Consider the following 19,292-nt stretch of genomic DNA (forward strand, 5'->3'; position numbering starts at 1 on the left):
GTGGGCACCGGGCACTGCTGTGGGTGCAGGGGGAGAGCAGGGCAGGTCTCCCAGCCTGGGCAGGGTGCAGGGAGGTGGCACCCCTGCTGGAGCCAAGGTGCCCAAGGGGAATCAACGGGCACGTGTGCAGTCGGCCACCTGGGAAGGCTGGTGGGAGGGCATCGCAGGGGGAGGAAATAAGCCGGGAAGGGTGGGGAGAGGCCATCATTTCTAAAGCTGGAAAGGTGGGTGAGAAGATGGAGTAGGAGAATGTATTGTCAATAGCCCCTACAACCTGTGGCAGAGAGAGGATTCAGACCACATTCTGCAGACCTGAGATGACAGATTCTCTTTTAAGATGGCTAGCGGCAACCCTGGGGCAGCCTGTTCTTTTGTCTGTGCAACCTACCACCCTCTGGGAAGAGGACCCGCTATCTTCTAGGAATTGTCCCTTGCCCCACCCCAACCAGATTCCAAATGGTGCTGCAATAATTCCAACATGAAGCCAGCTCCTAGAGCCAGCTCCAGATGGGCCAGCCAGTTGTTTCCTGGCATCTTTCTGAGGAACTCTGAGAAAGGCAGCAGGGAAGGTGAAACATTAGGTTTGGAGCTGACTGGAAGAGTTTCCTGCCCAGCAGAAGCAGTCATTCTGCATAGAAGGGGAGGAAGCAGACAGGGTGGAGATGGGAACTCTGAGGCACTTCATACCTGAACCCCTTCCTGCAGGGTCGCTGTTCAGTGCTTCTCAAGATTGTAGGATACCCTGAGGCTTCCCAATAAATCCCCCCTTTCAGTTGAAAGATAGTCCTTTTAGTTGAAAGAAGTCCCCTGGTTGGGCTTTTGCAACTTGCAGCAAAGAGAGTCCTAATATAATCTAACACAACCTCTGACTGAAGTGCAGTACAGTAGTCCCCCCTTATCCTCGGTTCAGCTTTCCTGGGTTTCAGTTACCTGCAGTCAACCGCAGTCTGAAATTAGGTGAGTACAGTATAATAAGACATTTTGAGTGAGTGAAAGACCACATGCACATGACTTTTATTACAGTGTATTGGTATAATTGTTCTATTTTATTATTAGTTATTGTTTATCTCTTACTGTGCCTAATTTATAAAATTAAACTTTATTATAGGTATCTCTGTGTAGGAAAAAACATAGTGTACATAGGGCTCAGTACTATCTGCAGTTTCAGACACTCACTGGGGGTCTTGGCACATTTCCTTCATGGATGGGGGGTGGCTACTGTATTCAGTTTCCTTTATCTATTAAACACCACTATGAAAAAATACCTTCCCTCCACCATTTCCTCCCTTCACATCAAAAAAGCAATATTCTGAAATTACAAAAGAGAAATTCAATTTAATAGTGGGGGACAGGGACACTGTGAGGGAACAGTTCACTCGACAAAAGTAATGATGGCATCCTTGGTGGAGAAGTTTTGCAGTGAGGTTAGACACAATTACGGAGAGTTCGAGATGAATCTTTCATTCTTGACACGGAGAGAAAGACCTCACACTGTGAGGCCGGCTCCCCTGGAGTGATTTCAGTCTTTTTTAGGTTAAGTACAATCAAGTCCTGGGAAAACGAAAAATGAATAAATGTGAAGTTCTCCTGAACAATTTTAATGAAAGATCCCAAAGTGGTCCTAACTTTTGTTAAATCTTAAATAGCGGTGATTTAATAAAAAGTAATATGAATTTACCACCCTAATAAAGGAGTCTTTTCCTTTACTTAAAAAAAATTTCCCAGAAGAAATTTGTCTGGCCATTGTTTATGACCTTAGTAATAAATGTTAGATGAATAAAAACCATATAACAAAGAGACATTAACACAGAAAAGTTACACTCTGACCTCTCTTCTGTAGTGACAGTGCCTGAAGGCTGAGGCCCTGTTTAGAAATGTAGGTTTTATTATCATTCAGTATGGTGAGGGCAAGGGATGGGAGACAACAGCCATTGAAAAGACAGTTTATTACTCACAGACCCAAGAGGGGCATGCCACACCACAAAGGGCCACAAGGGGGATCCCCAGAGTCAGTCGGGAGGCAGAAGGAGCTGGGGGAACACCTGGCAAGAGCCTGTACTGGGGTTTTTGCTGGAAGCAATGAAAGAGGCAGGGTAAACAACTGGGTGGGCTTAGGATTGGCTAGTTTGAATAATTTCAGAGGGGTCTGGGGGGTAGGGACTGTCTCTTATTGTCTAATTCCCAGCCCTGGGGTGATTAGGACTGTGTAATATTGTCCCTGAGTGTGAGAGCCCCATAAAAAGAAATTACTGGGGTGTGGGCTCTGGAGTGGCTGGCCACATATGGAAGAGGCCCTTGCAGGCTAAACCTTTACCATCTCTAGGAATTGGCTGCCCTGGGAGGGGCAGTGCATTCAGGGCCAGCAAGGCCCCAGATGTCCAAACATCAGAAACAGTAATACAGACCTCTGATCCATAAAGGTCATGATCTTGAATGAAATACTTTAGTGTTCCTTTTAAAACTGGATATAACATTCATTTTATTGATTATTGAATAGGCCAATGGCATGTGTCAAAAGAAAAGTAATACAGTGATAAAAATGTTTTTAAAATATTTTTTTCACATTTTGCACTTTCTGTGGAAAGACAGAAAAAAAAATCGTAAGATTTTGCTCACAGTACTGAAATTCAGTAATTTTTATAGCTTAGTGTTCAGAGATTACTTTCAATTTTTTGTAATGGGTTTATTGTGTAAGAAGTGTATTAACCAGAGACTTAGAAAAAGAAGAAAAATTTCTGTACCCTACAAAGTTACTCAACAAAGACGGTGACAATAATTTTTGTGAGACTGTTATTACTCCTTGCCTATTAGTTTTGGGGAATGTGTACAGTCTTTCTATTAAACTTCTGTATTTGTAAAATACAACATACTGGTCCTTCCTTACAAATGTGTATGAGTTCCTTGCAGGGTGCTACCGGCTATGGCTCTGACAGCTCTGGGAGAGGCTGAACACACCCCATGTCTGTGGGGTTTCCTAAAGGAGACTAGCCCCCGTACTTGAACGCGCATGCAAACACCTGGTCCACAAGATCAGATTACTCCATCATATCAACATGTCTTTGTTTTTTCTGAGTAGCCAAGTCAATGAACTTAGTGCTAAAAAAGGGGAAAAAATGTACCAGATGACTTTGCCATTCGTGTCCAAGCAAGTCACTTATTTACACCACCGCCCCTGTTCCTTCCTTCTTCCAGCTCGTGGACCACTGTGCACTTCTGTTTAACCAAATGACAGAGTTAGGAGGGATTTTTTGGATGAGGATCGTTACCAACGTTTATAGAGCTCTTCCTATGGGCTGAGCGATTCACACGGCTTTTACCAAATCCTGGCATTCCTTGGAGAGGTGCTGCTTTTCTCCCCTTTCGCGAATGAGCAACCGAGGCTTAAGGAGGTCACCTGGCCCCACGTCACATGTGAACTGCAGAAGGCTCTGGAGTTCCAAACCACCTACATACTGCCTCAGGGTGGTCTTTTCCTTACTTTTCTTATAAAACAGTTCACAATAAAAAGCGTATGCACCACACTTGGAAGGTAGGATAAAGTGGACACTCATGTCGCACCTCCTGGCTTCAGATAAAGGTGATCACCAGCACCCACGCAGCCCCAGGGCCTCAGTCTCCCTCCCGCGGGCAGGCAGCGTCTCGTCTCCGGAGCGTGCTACCCACCCCTGCCGCGCCTCGCTGCCTGCAGTCGGGGCTGCACGCGGAGGCCGCACTCATCTTCCTGTGATTCCTATGCCAGTGGTGCCTGCTCTCAGAGGACCGAGGCCTTTGGCATCTCGCGAGGGCAACGGGCCTGCACCCAGCAACCATACACACCGGCTCAAATCCCTGGGAAGTATGTCAGGGCTTCACAGACCTCCTGACGCTACAGGGACTGTTACATGGTTTATCGTTCCACCAGGACGCTTGGAGAGGAGGAGCAAGCACTGTGTTGTGGTTACACTGGGACAGCGGGACAGCTGCGGCCATTCTGGCAGACGAGTGGGGGGTCGCCTAACCTTGCCTGTCCCCCTGGCCTTTCCCACGGGTCCTACCACGTCTCCCAGAGTCTTCCCCCTCCAGTCGCATGGCCACTCATTGTCCTCGTAACGACCCTGTCCTTATGGAGTGGCTATGCCATCACCTCCCTGAGTGTGACAAGGGTGCTCGGTTGGAGGCAGAGCATAGCATGAATGCCGGTTAACCAATACATACCCATCCATGAGCATCTGGCTGAAAATCTGCCTCCGTCGCCTTCCGACTGCGCACACGAGTGTTCTCTCCGTAGGTCTGCGCGGCTCGCGTGCTGCTGCCACGTCCTGCTGCCACGTGCTGCCTGGGATTACTCCACAGGGCTGCAGGACGCTGGTTCTGGAGCCAGGGTCCCAGGGGGCGTCCCAGTGTGGGCACTCACTAGCTGTGCCACTTTGGGCAAGTTACTTAACCTCCCTGAGCGCGATTTTCTCAGTGTCCACCTCATAGGGTTGCTGTGAGGATGAAGTGAGTTATAACGTACTTAGAACAGTACTTGGCAGAGTTGGACCTATAGAAGGGTTAACTCGTACTGCTATCTCAAGGCAATCATCATGTCAGATGCCTGTTCAAAAACAGTCCCTAGAGCCCTTCTCAGTGCTCTGCACACAGTGGGTGGTCAGAAAATACCTCCTAGGAGGTATTTGCAACATAGCGGGGATGTCTGAGAAGGCTGAGAATCAGGGGCTGGAAGCTCACTGCTCCTGCAGTAACAACGTGCTGGCAAAGGATCCTGCCTCGAGCCTGAAGGAAGGGACAAGGAAGTGCTTGGATGGACTCCAGTCCTCTCCTTTGGCTGCCCCACAGCCACATTTCCCACGCCCAGTTCCTATGCTACAGTGGAAGCTGGGCTACCCAGTGCTTCCACACTTCATCTTACCTGACTGTCACAAGAGGGCAGGTGGCGCTGGTAGGACAGTGACCCCAATCTGACGTGAGGAAACTAAGGCTCAGGGGATGGAGTGACCTGCTGGGCTTCCAGATACTACGGGCAAGGGCCTGTAACTTTCTGCTCTCCCAGCGGCCCCTTCTTGGTCGTCACCTGACCTCCTCGGCCACCTGTGCCTGGCTTTCCCTCTTCCTCTGCCACTGCTCCTTTTGCTGGCTCTCCTCCCTGCTTGACACTTTAACTTCTAAGGTTGCTTCTTGAGAGCTGAGCCTTGGTCTTCCTCCCACTGTACACTCCTCCTTGCCGGTCCCAGCCATGTTTCAAATCCCCCTTCCAGGTGACAGCAGCTTCACCTGTCTTTGGAGTCACAGCCCCTCCTTTCCAGCTGTGTGCCAAACATCTCTACTGAGGCGGCCCCCAAACACCTAAAACTCAACATAGCCCACGTTGACTCCTGTGGTGTCACGGCCCCTCCCTGCCGGGTCCCTTCCGGTGTCCATGGCGTTTGGCATCCCCGGTGCCTGCTCCGCTTCATGTTGAACAGCCCCTGGCCCAGTCAATCAGTTACCATGCTCCATCCAGGTGAGCTTGGAAACATTCCTCACGCCCACCCTCCTTTCTTGTCTCCATGCCCTGTCCTAGCCCAGGCTTCCACGCCTGTTCCTGCAGTACTTAGAACAGCCTCCCTTCCCTCTCCTGCAAGCTTGGCACAGAGAAGTAGAGGTCATCTGCATCTGCCTGAAGTGGAGATTTCAAAGCCTTTTCCCTGGAGCTCTGGGATCCTGAGACATAGCTCACAGGAGGGTAGGGCGTAACAAGGCTCAGATTGTTTGTGTGTTATACTAAGTACTATGATCCTACTTAATATAATCGTGCACGGCTTAACGATGGGGTTCTAAGAATGCATCATTAGGTGACTTTGTCATTGTGCAAGCATCATAGACTGTACTTACACAAACCTCGATGGTACAGCCTACCACACATCTGGGTTACATGGTACAGTCTGTGGCTCCCAGGCTACAAACCTATAATATACCATGTTCCTGTACTGATCCTGCAGGCAATTCTAACACAGTGGTAAGTATCTGTGTCCTAAACATATCTATACATGGAAAAGGTATAGTAGGAATACAGTTAAAATGGAAAGTTTCTTCTATTTAAAGGATCTTAGGAATCCTGTCATAAACTTAACACAAGTCCAGCTCCTGACCAAACACCTACGTATGATCTTTCAGGTTCTACTGCAGTCAACTACACAGACTGCATCTGGCAGGGCTCACGGGGAAGGCTGCCCTCCCCACACCCGACGATTGCTGAGGGGACTGCACTCAGGGACTCAGTTCAGAGGCCTCTCTATCTGTGCCCTTTGGCCAAGTCCCTCCTCAGGCACCTCTGCTGAGACCTTAGGTGGGGGGTGGGGGGTGTGGGGATGAAGTCACTTTTTCCCACATCTGTGCTGATCCAAAATGGAATCCAAAATTGATCCAATAAAGAAACTGTAGTATATGTATATACAATGGAATATTATTCAGCCTTGTAAAGGGGGATCCTTCCATTTGCTACAACATGGATAAACCTAGAAGACATTATGCTAAGTGAGATGAGCCAGGCACAAAAACACAAATACTGTATGATCTCACTTAGCTTTGGAATCTAAAAAATTCAATCTCATAGAAGCAGAGAGTAGAACAGTGGTTACCAGGGGCTGGGGGTGGGGGTGGACTGGGAAAAATGGGGAGATGTTGTTTCAAGGGTACTAAGCTGCAGTTATGTAGAATAAACTAGTCTAGAGATCTAATGTACAACATGAGGATTACTGTTAATGATATCATATTATATACTGGAAATTTGCCAAGAGAGATTTTAGGCACTCTTTCCACCAACCAACAAACAAAAGTAACTATGTGAGATAATGGATGTTAATTTGCTTGACTGTAGTAATCACTTTACTATGTGTATATATATATATCTCAAAACATCCTGTTGGATACCTTAAATATATATGATAAAAAAATTAAAAAAAAAACACCCCAGAACAAAATTGACCTTAAATGTGGGACAGTGTGGGGCACTTTCTCTGGTTAGCGTCTTGCTCATCCTATAGCAGTAAGTGACTAAAGGCTCGGCTGTGACTTTCATCTGGCTGTTGTGCTCAGCCACTCGCACATCTGGCAGCTCAGCTCTCTCCAGCTTGGCTGGGCTCCTGACACAGAGGCTAACTCACTTCCTTCTCTGAACAAGCACTCTCACCCCCTCAATTTCAAAAACTATGTCGTAGCACCCGCCATGTGGGAAAACAACAGAATCAGGAGAAATGAGTTCTAGTCTAGGTCTGGCATCAAATTAGTCGTGGTCTGGCTCTGGTAGGTTGCTTATTCTTTGGGGATGAACCCTCTCATCTGTAAAACGAGGTAACTCAACTGTATCTTGCTCAATGTTCCTTTCATGTCTAATATGCCAAGATTCTATGAAGTAAGCTCCTAAAAGTATCTTTTGAGAAAGTTAAAAAAATAAAGCTACAGATTAAAGCTAACATTCTTTTTTATTTTTTAAAGGTAACCTTTACAAAGTCACATTTAGAAATAAATCATGTCACAACTCAAAAAAATTTCTGATACCGCTGCCCTCACACTGGCCAGCTACTATTTATCATGTGTCTGTCACATGTCAGGCACATATATATGCTTCTCCTCTCTTTTCCTGTAAAAAAATCCTTAGCGCTTCTTCCAGGTGAACTTTCTGCGGGCTCCCTCTTGGCCTGGCTTCTTCCGTTCTCTGACACGTGGATCAGTAGTAAGTAGTCCAGCTGCAGCATAAAAAGAGAAGCTTTTATGAACCATGAAATTAATTGTATGCTGCGTAGCAGAAAAGTAGGTGAATACATGAATTTATAGGTACTGTTGTCAGAGGAAAAAAAACTGGAGGAAAGCAACCAGACCTATTTATCAGCTTGGTATAAATCTCATGACGGCAGTTTGCTTTTACTCTTTTAGGATATTTTCCCAGTTTCTGAGACAAACACCAGCTACATTACTTGAGTCTGCTTTCCTTATCCTATGAGAAACATGACACCTTTCCGGTTTTAAGCTTATTCAACTGAAGACAAAGCTGCTCTCTTGTGGGCAGTCACTGTTCACTGCAATGGAGCTTGTCCTGCACACCATTGCTGCAGAGGCGAGGGTTTAATGCAGAGAGAGGGAGAGGAGAGACTTCCTGTACAGCAAAGCACGAGGAAGCGTGCAGGAACATGCATACGCATGAGAACACAACGTGTCCGACACACAGGGTACTTCAGAAAGTTCATGGGAAAATGGAAGGAAAAGATAACACAAATCTCTCCATGAACTTTTTGAAGACCCCTTGTATTTCAGAAAAGAAAGTATTTTACTATTATATTTTGTGTGATAATAATATTCCTTGGTATTTTGTTTCAGAATCTAAAATTAAGTTTTATTAGAGCTTCATTCTCACATAAGCAGTTTATTCTAAAATAATAAAGTCAGTTTAAAAGAAAGTCAGTTAAAGTTTCCATTCTCCCAGTCATCAGAAGCAATCACATCTCTAGGCAATTTCTGAGTCACTCTTAGCTTATGGTCCAATGGAAGCGTCCCACTAGTGGTTGGAGCCAGAGTGTTAGTGAAGACCACACATTCCAAGAACACTGCCGATGAGAAAGCTCTTAAATTGCTTTCATAAAAACATAAACAGACCACAGATTTTCCTTGTGTTTTTCACCCTCTCAGCACTAGCACATCTCTTCACTGTATACAATGCTTAGGTATTTTATTAGTGGGTCTTTCAACGGCCATATAGCAAAGAAAAACTTCAATCGCTTATTATGTAGCCATAAGCTTTTACACATACTTGTACTTACAGGGTGTGGAATAAGACAATAATAATTTAGACAAAATACAGACAAGACTTGTTTAAATTCTAGTTTAAATTGTAAGTAATAATGTTTTATTACTTTCAGATAGCACAGAAGCTCAAACTTGCAGAATTGTTTAGGTTACTATCAATTATTTTAATGACTAGATATGAATCCCATATAATGGCAAATTATTGATAAGCAAATGGATTTTTAATAAGAGGCTTAAAAAATTGTGACCTAAGCCACAGGCAGCACTTATATTGAAGCCCAGTGGCTCACAGTGGAGGGCAGAGCGCGTGGAGACCATCTTATGTCATACGTCTCAATCAATCCATTATGCCATGATACAAAAACACCTTCTAGAAATCAAAGCTGAAAAATACTGTAATGGTTCTGTAGCAGGAAAGGAGAAACCAGCAAACTTCAATATTACATATTTAACTAAGTATCTTCTCACTGATTTTGGGTAACTAGTATGGTATTGGGACACCATGCCCCTCCCACCTAGATTCATACCTTGTCTCATCCACTCGACTTCGTCCTCTGTGACAAAGCTGCACAAGGCTTTTGCCATTGCCAAGCGTATCGCTCCGGCCTGCGCTGACCTCCCGCCCCCTGAGACTGTGCAGGTCACGTCGTGTTTTCCAAGTCGGTCAAGGAAGTGAAAGGGGAACATCAACTGTTCTCTAAAGCACACCACAAGTAAACGTGGATAAGTTCACTGTAAAGAAACATGAGCTTGCAGACTGCCGACACTCTGAATACTTGTAGAAACCATATGATGCATGCTAACGTTCCATTGTCATATGTCTCAATCAATCTATTATGACATAATACAAAAACACAGATATTTCTGACATTTAGAATGCTCTGCTGAAGGATGTAAGGTCTATTTCTCTTTTTCTTGCATATAGCAAATACACTTTAAGTAGAGAATACAGCAATACACTCTCTTACAGTTTGTCAATCCTCTATCTCATGAGAACTTTGTAAGGCTTGAAAATAACCTCATAAAAAAGTCCTTAAAGTTGGAGGACTCCATTAATCAATTGATTCTAACCTCTCTGGATTCAATGATCAGATATAAAATTAACAGGCCTTCCCAGGCAATTATCAAATGCCATTTGGATTCACTAAATAAAGTATACTACAATGTATTTGCATGATGTATAATGCTCAACTTAATACGGTTAGTTTTTAAAGTTATCAAAACTACATTCAACCAACACTCCCCCCCCCCCCCCCCCACCAAAAAGACCCCACATATTCCTATTATAGTTCTCTAAGCTGTAGGGTCCTGCTACCTGCCTGGGGCCAGGTGACACCCTGCACAACCCCAGTCAGGCTTGCTCCCTCTGGGTCAGTGAGTGGCCATGTGGTCCCGGGCAGGTACCACAGACAGAACATGACCCTGGACCGTCTCTCACTCAACAGAACAAGTATTTGTTGAATGCTATTTATATGCTAGGTATGATGTTCACCATCACCTTTGTCAGTACTTGCTGTTATTCTGCCTTAATATCTCTGCTCAATTTTTATTTAGAAAAGTCCATTTATATTGCATTTGTGTGTTCTGACACTGTAGCTTTCTAGATCCAAAATGAAGCTTATTATAACAATAGCTGAGACATGACTAAGGACAGGACATTCGAGTGTTACTCTCTGCACTACACTAGCAACATAAGCACATGCAGATGGGCAGAAGACGACCTTCAAGGGCCATAGCGAACTGGAATTTGTAACAACACTCTATAGGCACGACACAGCTCATACAACAGAAAAAATCATACATCTATATCGCTTTTTTGAGCAAATGCTGCAAAGCAACCAAATTAAAATTAACCGTAAGTTATAAAAATAGTACTATTATAAGTAGTAGCCATATTACTGTAACTAAAGAAGCTTTTTAGACTAAAAATCTAATTCTCATCACTGCATTTTCCCAGTGAGGAAACAGAAGCCAAGACAGAATCTATGGGATTAACCCGTGCACACAGGAGGTTTCGGTGTCACCTAACACGGTTAAGTGGGTTAGACACATAAGTGAAGTTATAAGAGAGGATTCTGGACAACCACTTGTTGGAGCTTAAATACTTATCTGTCTTAATTCCTAAAATTTTAGATTCCCTAACAAATACTTATATAAATATAAAAACTTAGGTGAAAATTCAGAGAAAATAGATTTCATAATGTAATTACTAGAGATACATATATCAGAGTAATGGGGCCAGAGTGATCAAGGTAAAAAAAAAAGAAACTTTAGGAAGAATCTGGACAGCTGGGAAGTTGGTGGAACACTGTGGTACAGTAAGAAATTTGTAAATAGATGAAAAAAATACCCAAAAGGATAATAATCAAAAATGATTGTTATATAACTACCTATTTTAATTATACTGGACTGCAAATTAGCACAAGCGAAAAGAGTTACATGACATGAAAATATTTCGCAGTTCATTTTCTCTTGTCTTGGGGATTTCAGATGAAATCCTGAATTAAAATAATCAAATTAATTTTTTTGTTACATGAATCAGCATTATTTAAAAAAAATAAAAATAAACGATTTCCTCATTTATATCTTCTCTGAATGCTACTCCCGTGGCACCAATTCTATAGCATGTAGTTAAGTATATAATTGCATACTCTTCTATTTTTCTTTAATTGCTTAAATGCTAACCTTGTCTCTTCTATTACATGGTTAGTACTGTGTGGGGAATGCATTTCTTTTGCAGAGACAATCAATTGAAAGTTGCTTTATTGGTTGCCTAACAGAGCAAAGGCCTTTCCATATCAGAAAGGTTAGCAATCTTTGAATCCCACCATACCAAGCAAATAGCAATACATGTTTGTCATGTAAGTGAATAAATGAATAAAAACTCTCTTATGACACTGGGAAGGCAACAGAGTCAATGCTGTCAATGACCAGTTTGCAGTTTGTGTAAAACAGTCACTGAAGAAAGGACCCTGGAAAGATAAGCAAGCAGATTCAACTGACTTTGAAGCAAGCATCTTAGAGATCATCAAGTTCAACTCCCTCCTGCCAATTACGGAAGTGACCTTTAAGCATCTTGGCTAAGGTCGCAGAGCTAAGAAACAGAACTAGAATCAAGATGCCTGATTCTTGGTTCAGTGGTCTTCCTATCGGTCAATGGTCACTTTGCTGCTGACTTTGTAAGCTAGTGAGCTGCTCCTGCAAGAAGAAAGGCTAGAACATGGGTAGTATAGCTGCCCTAAATCCCTACAACTACATAAGATGATGAGGGACTAGCCCTAGGCTTCCCAACCAGACTGGAAGTTTCCTGATGACAGGAATCACATCTTACGCAGCTCTCATATCTTCACAATGCCCTCAACAAGACTGGGCACAAAGACGATCCTTAGTAAATGCCTGTTAAATTCAAATCGAAGAATAACATCTAAGGATAAAATTTAATTGTCAGACTTGCTGTTAAATCATCAGGAGTCATATCTGAATACAAATGGACAGACAGGCTCCTGGTCAAATGCCACTCCTCCCTGCAATTCCCAGTGCTCAAGTCGCCATCCCTACCACACCCCCTGTGGTGTGTCTCTCTTTGGCTTTTCCTGAGGGAAATACGAGTTTCCTCTCTCCCTTTCCCTGTGCGGATGGTGGCTGCATTAGTTTCATCCATATTAAGTGTAGTTAACAGCACACGACTTCTTGATACAGGCACACACACAAATAAAATAAACATACATTTCCTGCAGTAATTATTGTGTCCAGAAGCTTACACTACATTAGAAGGGTCCTCTTTTCCTTCCATAAGCATTGGGATCAGAAGCGCATTAGCCTTTTGACTTTAAATCCCACAATATGTTCAGGAATCAGGAGAAGAATTAGGAAAGGAGGAACTAATCATACCGAACTTCTGTTCCTTGTGGATGATGACAGTAACTACAGGAAAAATAATAAACGTCTCAAGAAGAGCCTTTTTATAGTGACTCACACAGAGTTCTAAGATGAGTATATGTAGAGGATTAGAAGAATGTACTATCTGTTTATGATTAATGCCTATTTCTCCATGGGATACAAAGTTTAAAAAATAAAACTGCCACATTCGGCCCTGGGAACCAAGCGAAGCCTGATGAGCTCTTTTTTAACCCACGATGTCAGGTTTCTTTGCTTGCTCAATATATACACAATCAACTTCCTCTGAGTAGAAATAAATCCAAGGTGAAAAAGCAGACTTTTTCTCATATTCATAATCAGGAAAACAAACATATACCACGAGAAATCTACTCGCGCTCTTCCTTACCCAGTGCCTGTGGTTGGCACAAGGGCCAATGCTGCTTCTGGGATGGTTATTTTGTTTTGGGCACCTTCACCCCCAAACCAGGTGGAAATACACTTTTCTTGCATTTTTGCATAGTCTGCTTTTCAGAACAAAAGGTATATCTAAGAATATTCAAATACCAGTGGGATCTGACGGAAAGAGGAGGAAGAGTTCAGAAATGAGAAATTCTAAAGCTGCACTTTAAAGTGTCAGGAAGAGGGGCCAGGAAGAGGGGCCAGCCCGAGGCTCACTTGGGAGAGCGTGATGCTGATAACGCCAAGGCCGCGGGTTCGGATCCCTATATAGGGATGGCCGGTTAGCTCTCATGGGGGAGCGTGGTGCTGACAACACCAAGTCAAGGGTTAAGGTCCCCTTGCCGGTCACCTTTTAAAAAAAATAAATTAACGAATAAAAAATAAAATAAAATGTCAGGAAGATTACATAAAAAATAGTAATAGCTTCCATTTGGCTAGGGTGACATACTATATTGGTAAAGAGAAATATTCATTCAGACAAATAAAAAAAATCACAAGCCTTCTTAATTGATCACAATGTATGATAAAGTATATTTTCTTTAAAAAGAAAAATCAAAACAGAACCAGAAACAAACCTGTCCTGTGTAACTGGGAAGTAAAGCAGATAATCAACTCCATTTATTTTTATTCTTCCACTTCCACGTTCATAAACAACTGCTTCCGCTTTTGCGGTCTTTCTTTTACCTTTAAAAACATAAAATTCCTATTAATAAAAATCTTAAAGACCAGTGCTTGGAGACAGGTAAAACTACATTAAAACTTGTTTTTCCAGAGTAACAATATACAACACTGTACATACGAAAGTTCTATAACTATTGCAAGTAAAACAAAAGTAAAACAGGTAAACTACGCCACAATGGATGTAGTACAGCTTACTGTGAGGTAATTTTATTCTTCAATTCCATTTTAGGAATATTAAAATGATTTTAAATTAGTTTCAACAACTAACAAAGTAATACATATTCATTTACCTTACTCTAAAAAAACCCCAACAATTTACATAGTGTTCTTTTATAATCAATAAGAATATATCCAATATAATTTTTTAAAAAATATATGAATAGTGTAATGAAAAATAATCAGGAGAAATAAAAACAGTTCTCAGGAAAGGTCACATTTCTTTGGAAACACTAATTGAAAATGACAAAGAAATGATGTTAAAATTTTTAAGAGTTGCAAATATATCATTTAATGGGTCAATTCTTTGAAGTTGAACCATGTCAAATATCTTTATATACATACAAAAAAAAATGTGAGTTGAGGACCTGAACTTTTCACATATTACACAGTTTTAGCATCTGACAGGCAGATTCACTGAGCATTTTCATTTTTTGAGAAGGAGCCTTTATTATAAATATTTTATGGATTCTACCAGTTGAAATGTAAAAATAAAAAGATTTAATATAAATATGAGAAAATGAAAAGTGTTAATGTAATTATGAGGTATGTATCCACATTTTTTCTTGGGACATTATAAGGTTGTTTTAAAAACCTTCAATAGAATCTTAACAATTAGAAAAGCCAGTGTAGCAGTAGCAAAAATAAACAAATCAAAAAAATCAAATGCATACCAGACAGCAACAGCAAATAAAAATAATTGTAGTTTTTCGATCTTCACTATATTTATTTTCTCTCCATGGAATGTCATTACCTTCGCTTCTGCTAAAGGCCATTCCTTGCTCATCGTACTGCACAGGTTCAATCAGCTGTTTTTTTGATTGAATAGTTGTACTTCTGCGAAACCTCTGCACAAATTCTTCTTCAGCAGCACCATGTTGCAATGTCAATAACCTTTCTAGCAGCCGTATGGACTGCATATACTACAGACAATAAAAATTCATTAGAAGATGCAAGTGTAATTGCATTTGCTAAATTTTTTCTATTTTTACACACTTGATCTTTCCAATGTTGTTGTTCTTGATGAATTTTGACAGGATGACACTTTTGCATCTTCATGCTGCTTTTAAAACAGCATGCAGACACATCCTTTTTCCGGTGTATCTTTAGTGCTAAATCTTTTCTTTTGAGAAACAAAGAGATTTATCATTAAAAAAATCAATTTCTTTGTATTATGATTATGAAATTGAGATTTAAATTCATTTTCAAAAAGTATTTAGAGATCTTCAAGTGTAATTTCCACTCTTTTATTAGAACTGTTTCAAGAGGAGATTTATAAATAATTTCTAGTTAAGTTATGGATAGTAAAATGGAAAGAGTTTAATGTTGAGAAAATGTACCTCTTAAATTATATTTCATAATACATTTGGCAAATATATCTTTGGTTGTTCAAGCTGTGTTACTTTAATGTTTATGATTTCCTTTAAAACCGAACAATCAAGCTATTTAAAAATTCAAGAGATACTTGACTTAAAGGGCAACCTCTTGAAATAAATTATCCTTGCTACTCTGTGCATTTTTTTTAATAGTTCTTGAACATGTGATTAGAAAGTAAACAACTTGGTATTAACCCCTTAAAATTAGAAGCCAGAATAATCATTCTAAAGTGTTTATGGAGAAGGAAACAACTAACACTTGAGATCCTCAGTTAATATGGATTGTGAAACCCAGTTTTTTTGATAACCTTACTTGTGTTTTTTGCAACACTAAAAATCATACTCATCCTTCGTCACCATGGCCTTCACAGTGAAAATCTGCCATTAACAGTTATGAAATATTTAAAAACTTCAATATGAAAAGAACTGCTTCGAGTACAGGTTCCTGCAATGTAATGATGAGAGAGAAGGCAACCTTCCAGGTAAGGGTGCCCTCTATGGTACTGGGCTCCATGCTCCCCTCCAGTCACAAGCCTATGTCCTCTGTTCTCAGCCACTCTCTCAATTCCATCTCACACACTCTCGATGACTACTGTTGAACCTACAAAGGGGCACTACAGGGAGGACACAGCCTTGCTCAAAAACTGGGTTCAGTGTTTAAGAAGTCACTGACCACCCCCACCTCCCTCATCTTGATACCAGTCATAAACGTCAGGATGTCTTCTGATAGCCAGTACCCCCAAAGTATAGAAGATTATTATATACAGTATGTTTGTTTTGTTTTCATAGCTGCCTGCCCATATTAAAGTCCTTGGAATATTTCCAAAGTGGGAAAAAAATACCTGAGTTATAAAAATCAAAGCAGCCAGAAAACAGAGGAAACAACGAATTGATGTGTTCAATGAAGAAGCAAAGAGACTTTTCAGTTAGGTTCAGGTGTAGCAATACTTGCAATTAGGATGTTAGAAATTAACTCTGGATCTATCGCTAACCAAATGCCTGACATCTTATTTAAGCAAATTGCAACTTCTGTAAATCATTAATTTCTCCAGTATGTTAAATGAGAAAAAGAACAACTGAAGCACATGACTTAAAATCTATGTGGTGGCAAGGTACTAACGATGTTAGCCACTGCTGAGGAAGGAAAAAATCCTTCATGAAACAATTTGTAAAATGTAGCTACACTCAAATCTTGCTGGAAGTAATTTAAACTTAAAACATCAAACTTCTCTGATGATGCTGGGATATGTTAGAACATTTAACAAAGTAAGAATGCAATTAAGACCTAAAGCAGCGGTCACAAACTTGATAGGATACAAGATTCGCCTGGGGAATTTGTTAAAAGGATGGATTCCTGGGTGACCCCCTAGAGATTCTGCACCAGGTCTTGGAGGAGGCTCAGTTAGGATACTGCAGTTTGTAACCAGCATTCCAAGTGATTCTGATATAGGCGATTTGCAGATCCCAAGATGAAAACGACTGACCTTACAGGTAGGGCACACAAGGTAAGCCAGGAAGCAGCAAGTTGCATGAAGGTAACATGGTAACATGTGCTGCCTCCCTTTCTACTTAACCTGTAATGGCTCCTTACACTTATCATTAGCTTGTAGAATTATCCATTGGTCTTATTGAAGGAGATGGAAAATGACATCTGCTGTGCTCCCCTAATCAACTGGCAAAGGACATGAGGGCACTTATAAAAGGAGAATCTGGAGACTCAACATGTCACCTTCCTGACCGCAGATAAGGCCCTCTCATGGCAGATATCAATGATGAATATGTTAAAAAAAAAAAAAGGTCTTAGGGAACAGCTGCCTTTGAGGAACATCACTATTAGGATCCTAAATACAGCAATTGTCTGTATTCTCATCGTACAGGTCCCCTTAAATTAAAAAGATTAATTACTCACATCTTGATCTGACAATTTTTCCACTAACATTTCTTCTAGTTCCTCCTTAATCAGCCATCTGCTGCCAATCAGGTCTCTGTTAAAATATCACACATACATTCTCTTTTTGATTAACCATGCAATTAGAGTTATATCACAAAAGATCCTACATATAGTAGCAATTCATGATTCGAAAACAAAGTTTTATATTATATAGCAGTAATTTCATCCAAGTGAACTATTTTTAAGAAATATTATTCCATTTCCTCAATTTACTTTAGAAAATAGATCTCCTCCAGCAAATCTTTTGTTTGAAGAGTTAAATATGCCACTGTGGAACAATAGGATATTAAAAGCCACCAGATTTTTAAATATTAAAATTGTGCCTGTAAAATTTACTTCAAAAAAGATGTTATGGACACAAAATTGACCTGTCAATGGACTAAAGTAGTTCAAATAAAGGGCTAGGAGTGCATTCACAACTTAAACAGGGTGTGGTCAAAGACCTGTGTCTTCTGCACAAGAAAATATGTGAATAGGTAGGCCAAAATTTAAACTGGCTACTCAGGTTGATGAATGTTATCTATCACTGTTTGCCAAATAGAAGCAAAAACCTTGAAATACCAGAAAATATTAAAGCATTCAAATGCTAAATCAATGTGCAGCTATATATATAAAAATTCTGAGGACACCGTATCCAAATATAGTAACTAAATGCCATTTAATACATAAATCCAGTATGAAGTAACACAAAAATAACCTCAATATTTGCTTCTTTCTAAACAAAAATCACATATTATTTTGAATCCTAACTTTGATTAATGCTAAAATACTGAATGAATTTTAGGCTTCAGATATGTCTAAAAAATACCAATAATTGGCATTTTTTTAGTTCAAATTTTATAAATATTTTAATGGAAGAAAAGAACTTACCTGGTTTCAGTTTTTTCTGGAAGTAGACCTTTGGCTCGCAACTGATTTTGATGTTTTTCTACATCTAGTACCTTTCCATATAATTCCTATGGCAAATAAAATATATTTAATAGAATAAGAGAGAGGGTACATTATTACTTATGATATATTTCATGTTTTTTTCCCTGTGAATACTCCTTATTTTTAACATGACCTCTTCAATGAATCTAGCTGCAGAGTAAATAAAACTGAAAATGCTTTTCAATAATACTATTTCTCATTCAATCTAAAGGATGATAATTTCAATGAGAATTTAGTATCATACATCATAGCACACTTTAATTGATTTTAAAATAACTATAAAAATTTTACAACTCCACTTCAGTGAGGCTGGTTAAAAAACAGACAAAAACTATAAAGTATTTTCCTTTCAGTTTCACAACAGGATAAAAAAATTTCCTTAAGAAAAACCATAATTTATACAACAATATGTGCTTTAAATGTAGAGAATACCCAGTAAAATTTATGGTATTTACAACTGAACTACTTATTTAACATTTAATATTTTCATAATATTTAAGTCTTCACCATGTAGTTTGTACCTTGAAAAAGAGTTTTCTATTACATTTGTTTTTCATTATTTGATTTCTTTCTGTTAATTTACTTTCTAACAAAGTCTGAGAATGTGTGTCACTTGTTAAATTGCAGTGGAAATAGGAGAAATGCCATTTGCCACTTTGTTAGAACTTGTAAAAAGCAATAATCCAGTAATAAGGATCATCAATGAAATATATTTTCCAGGCAGTGAGTTTACAACAAGCAGAATAATGTAATGGTCTCCCAATATTTTTGATTGAGCAAACTCAATTTTTTAAGGACTCACACCCAATAGTGAGTCCTTATGAATGAACAGTTTGTACTTATTCACTTATTATTCACATATAACCTACCATACTAATGCCTCATAAACAGGTAGACATTTTAAAAGGCTAAACTAGAAAGGATATAAATGACTTAATTTTTTTGGCTAATCATAATAGCTTCCAATATCATTAGCTAATGTCAGAAGACACACCCTGTTACTGATACAGATATTGGTCCATATCTCAAAAAGTCTTAAT

The 19,292-nt window shown here is 40.2% G+C and overlaps 1 protein-coding gene across 1 annotated transcript in view; it reads right to left on the minus strand.

Annotated features, from left to right (window-relative positions):
* Positions 1 to 7,423: 7,423 nt before the first annotated feature.
* The window catches only part of MRPS9 (mitochondrial ribosomal protein S9), a 56,349-nt gene continuing 44,480 nt past the window's right edge, over positions 7,424 to 19,292 (minus strand). Inside the window, exons 6-11 of the mRNA XM_063078695.1 lie at positions 18,193 to 18,278; positions 17,281 to 17,356; positions 14,750 to 14,918; positions 13,674 to 13,782; positions 9,288 to 9,457; positions 7,424 to 7,706 (exon numbers count right to left, since the gene is read on the minus strand). Coding sequence (XP_062934765.1) covers positions 7,615 to 7,706; positions 9,288 to 9,457; positions 13,674 to 13,782; positions 14,750 to 14,918; positions 17,281 to 17,356; positions 18,193 to 18,278 — 702 coding nt within the window. The 3' untranslated portion in view covers positions 7,424 to 7,614. The remainder of the gene's footprint in view (positions 7,707 to 9,287; positions 9,458 to 13,673; positions 13,783 to 14,749; positions 14,919 to 17,280; positions 17,357 to 18,192; positions 18,279 to 19,292) is intronic.

Source organism: Cynocephalus volans, chromosome 14 (assembly GCF_027409185.1).
Source record: "Cynocephalus volans isolate mCynVol1 chromosome 14, mCynVol1.pri, whole genome shotgun sequence".
Classification (NCBI taxonomy): domain Eukaryota; kingdom Metazoa; phylum Chordata; class Mammalia; order Dermoptera; family Cynocephalidae; genus Cynocephalus; species Cynocephalus volans.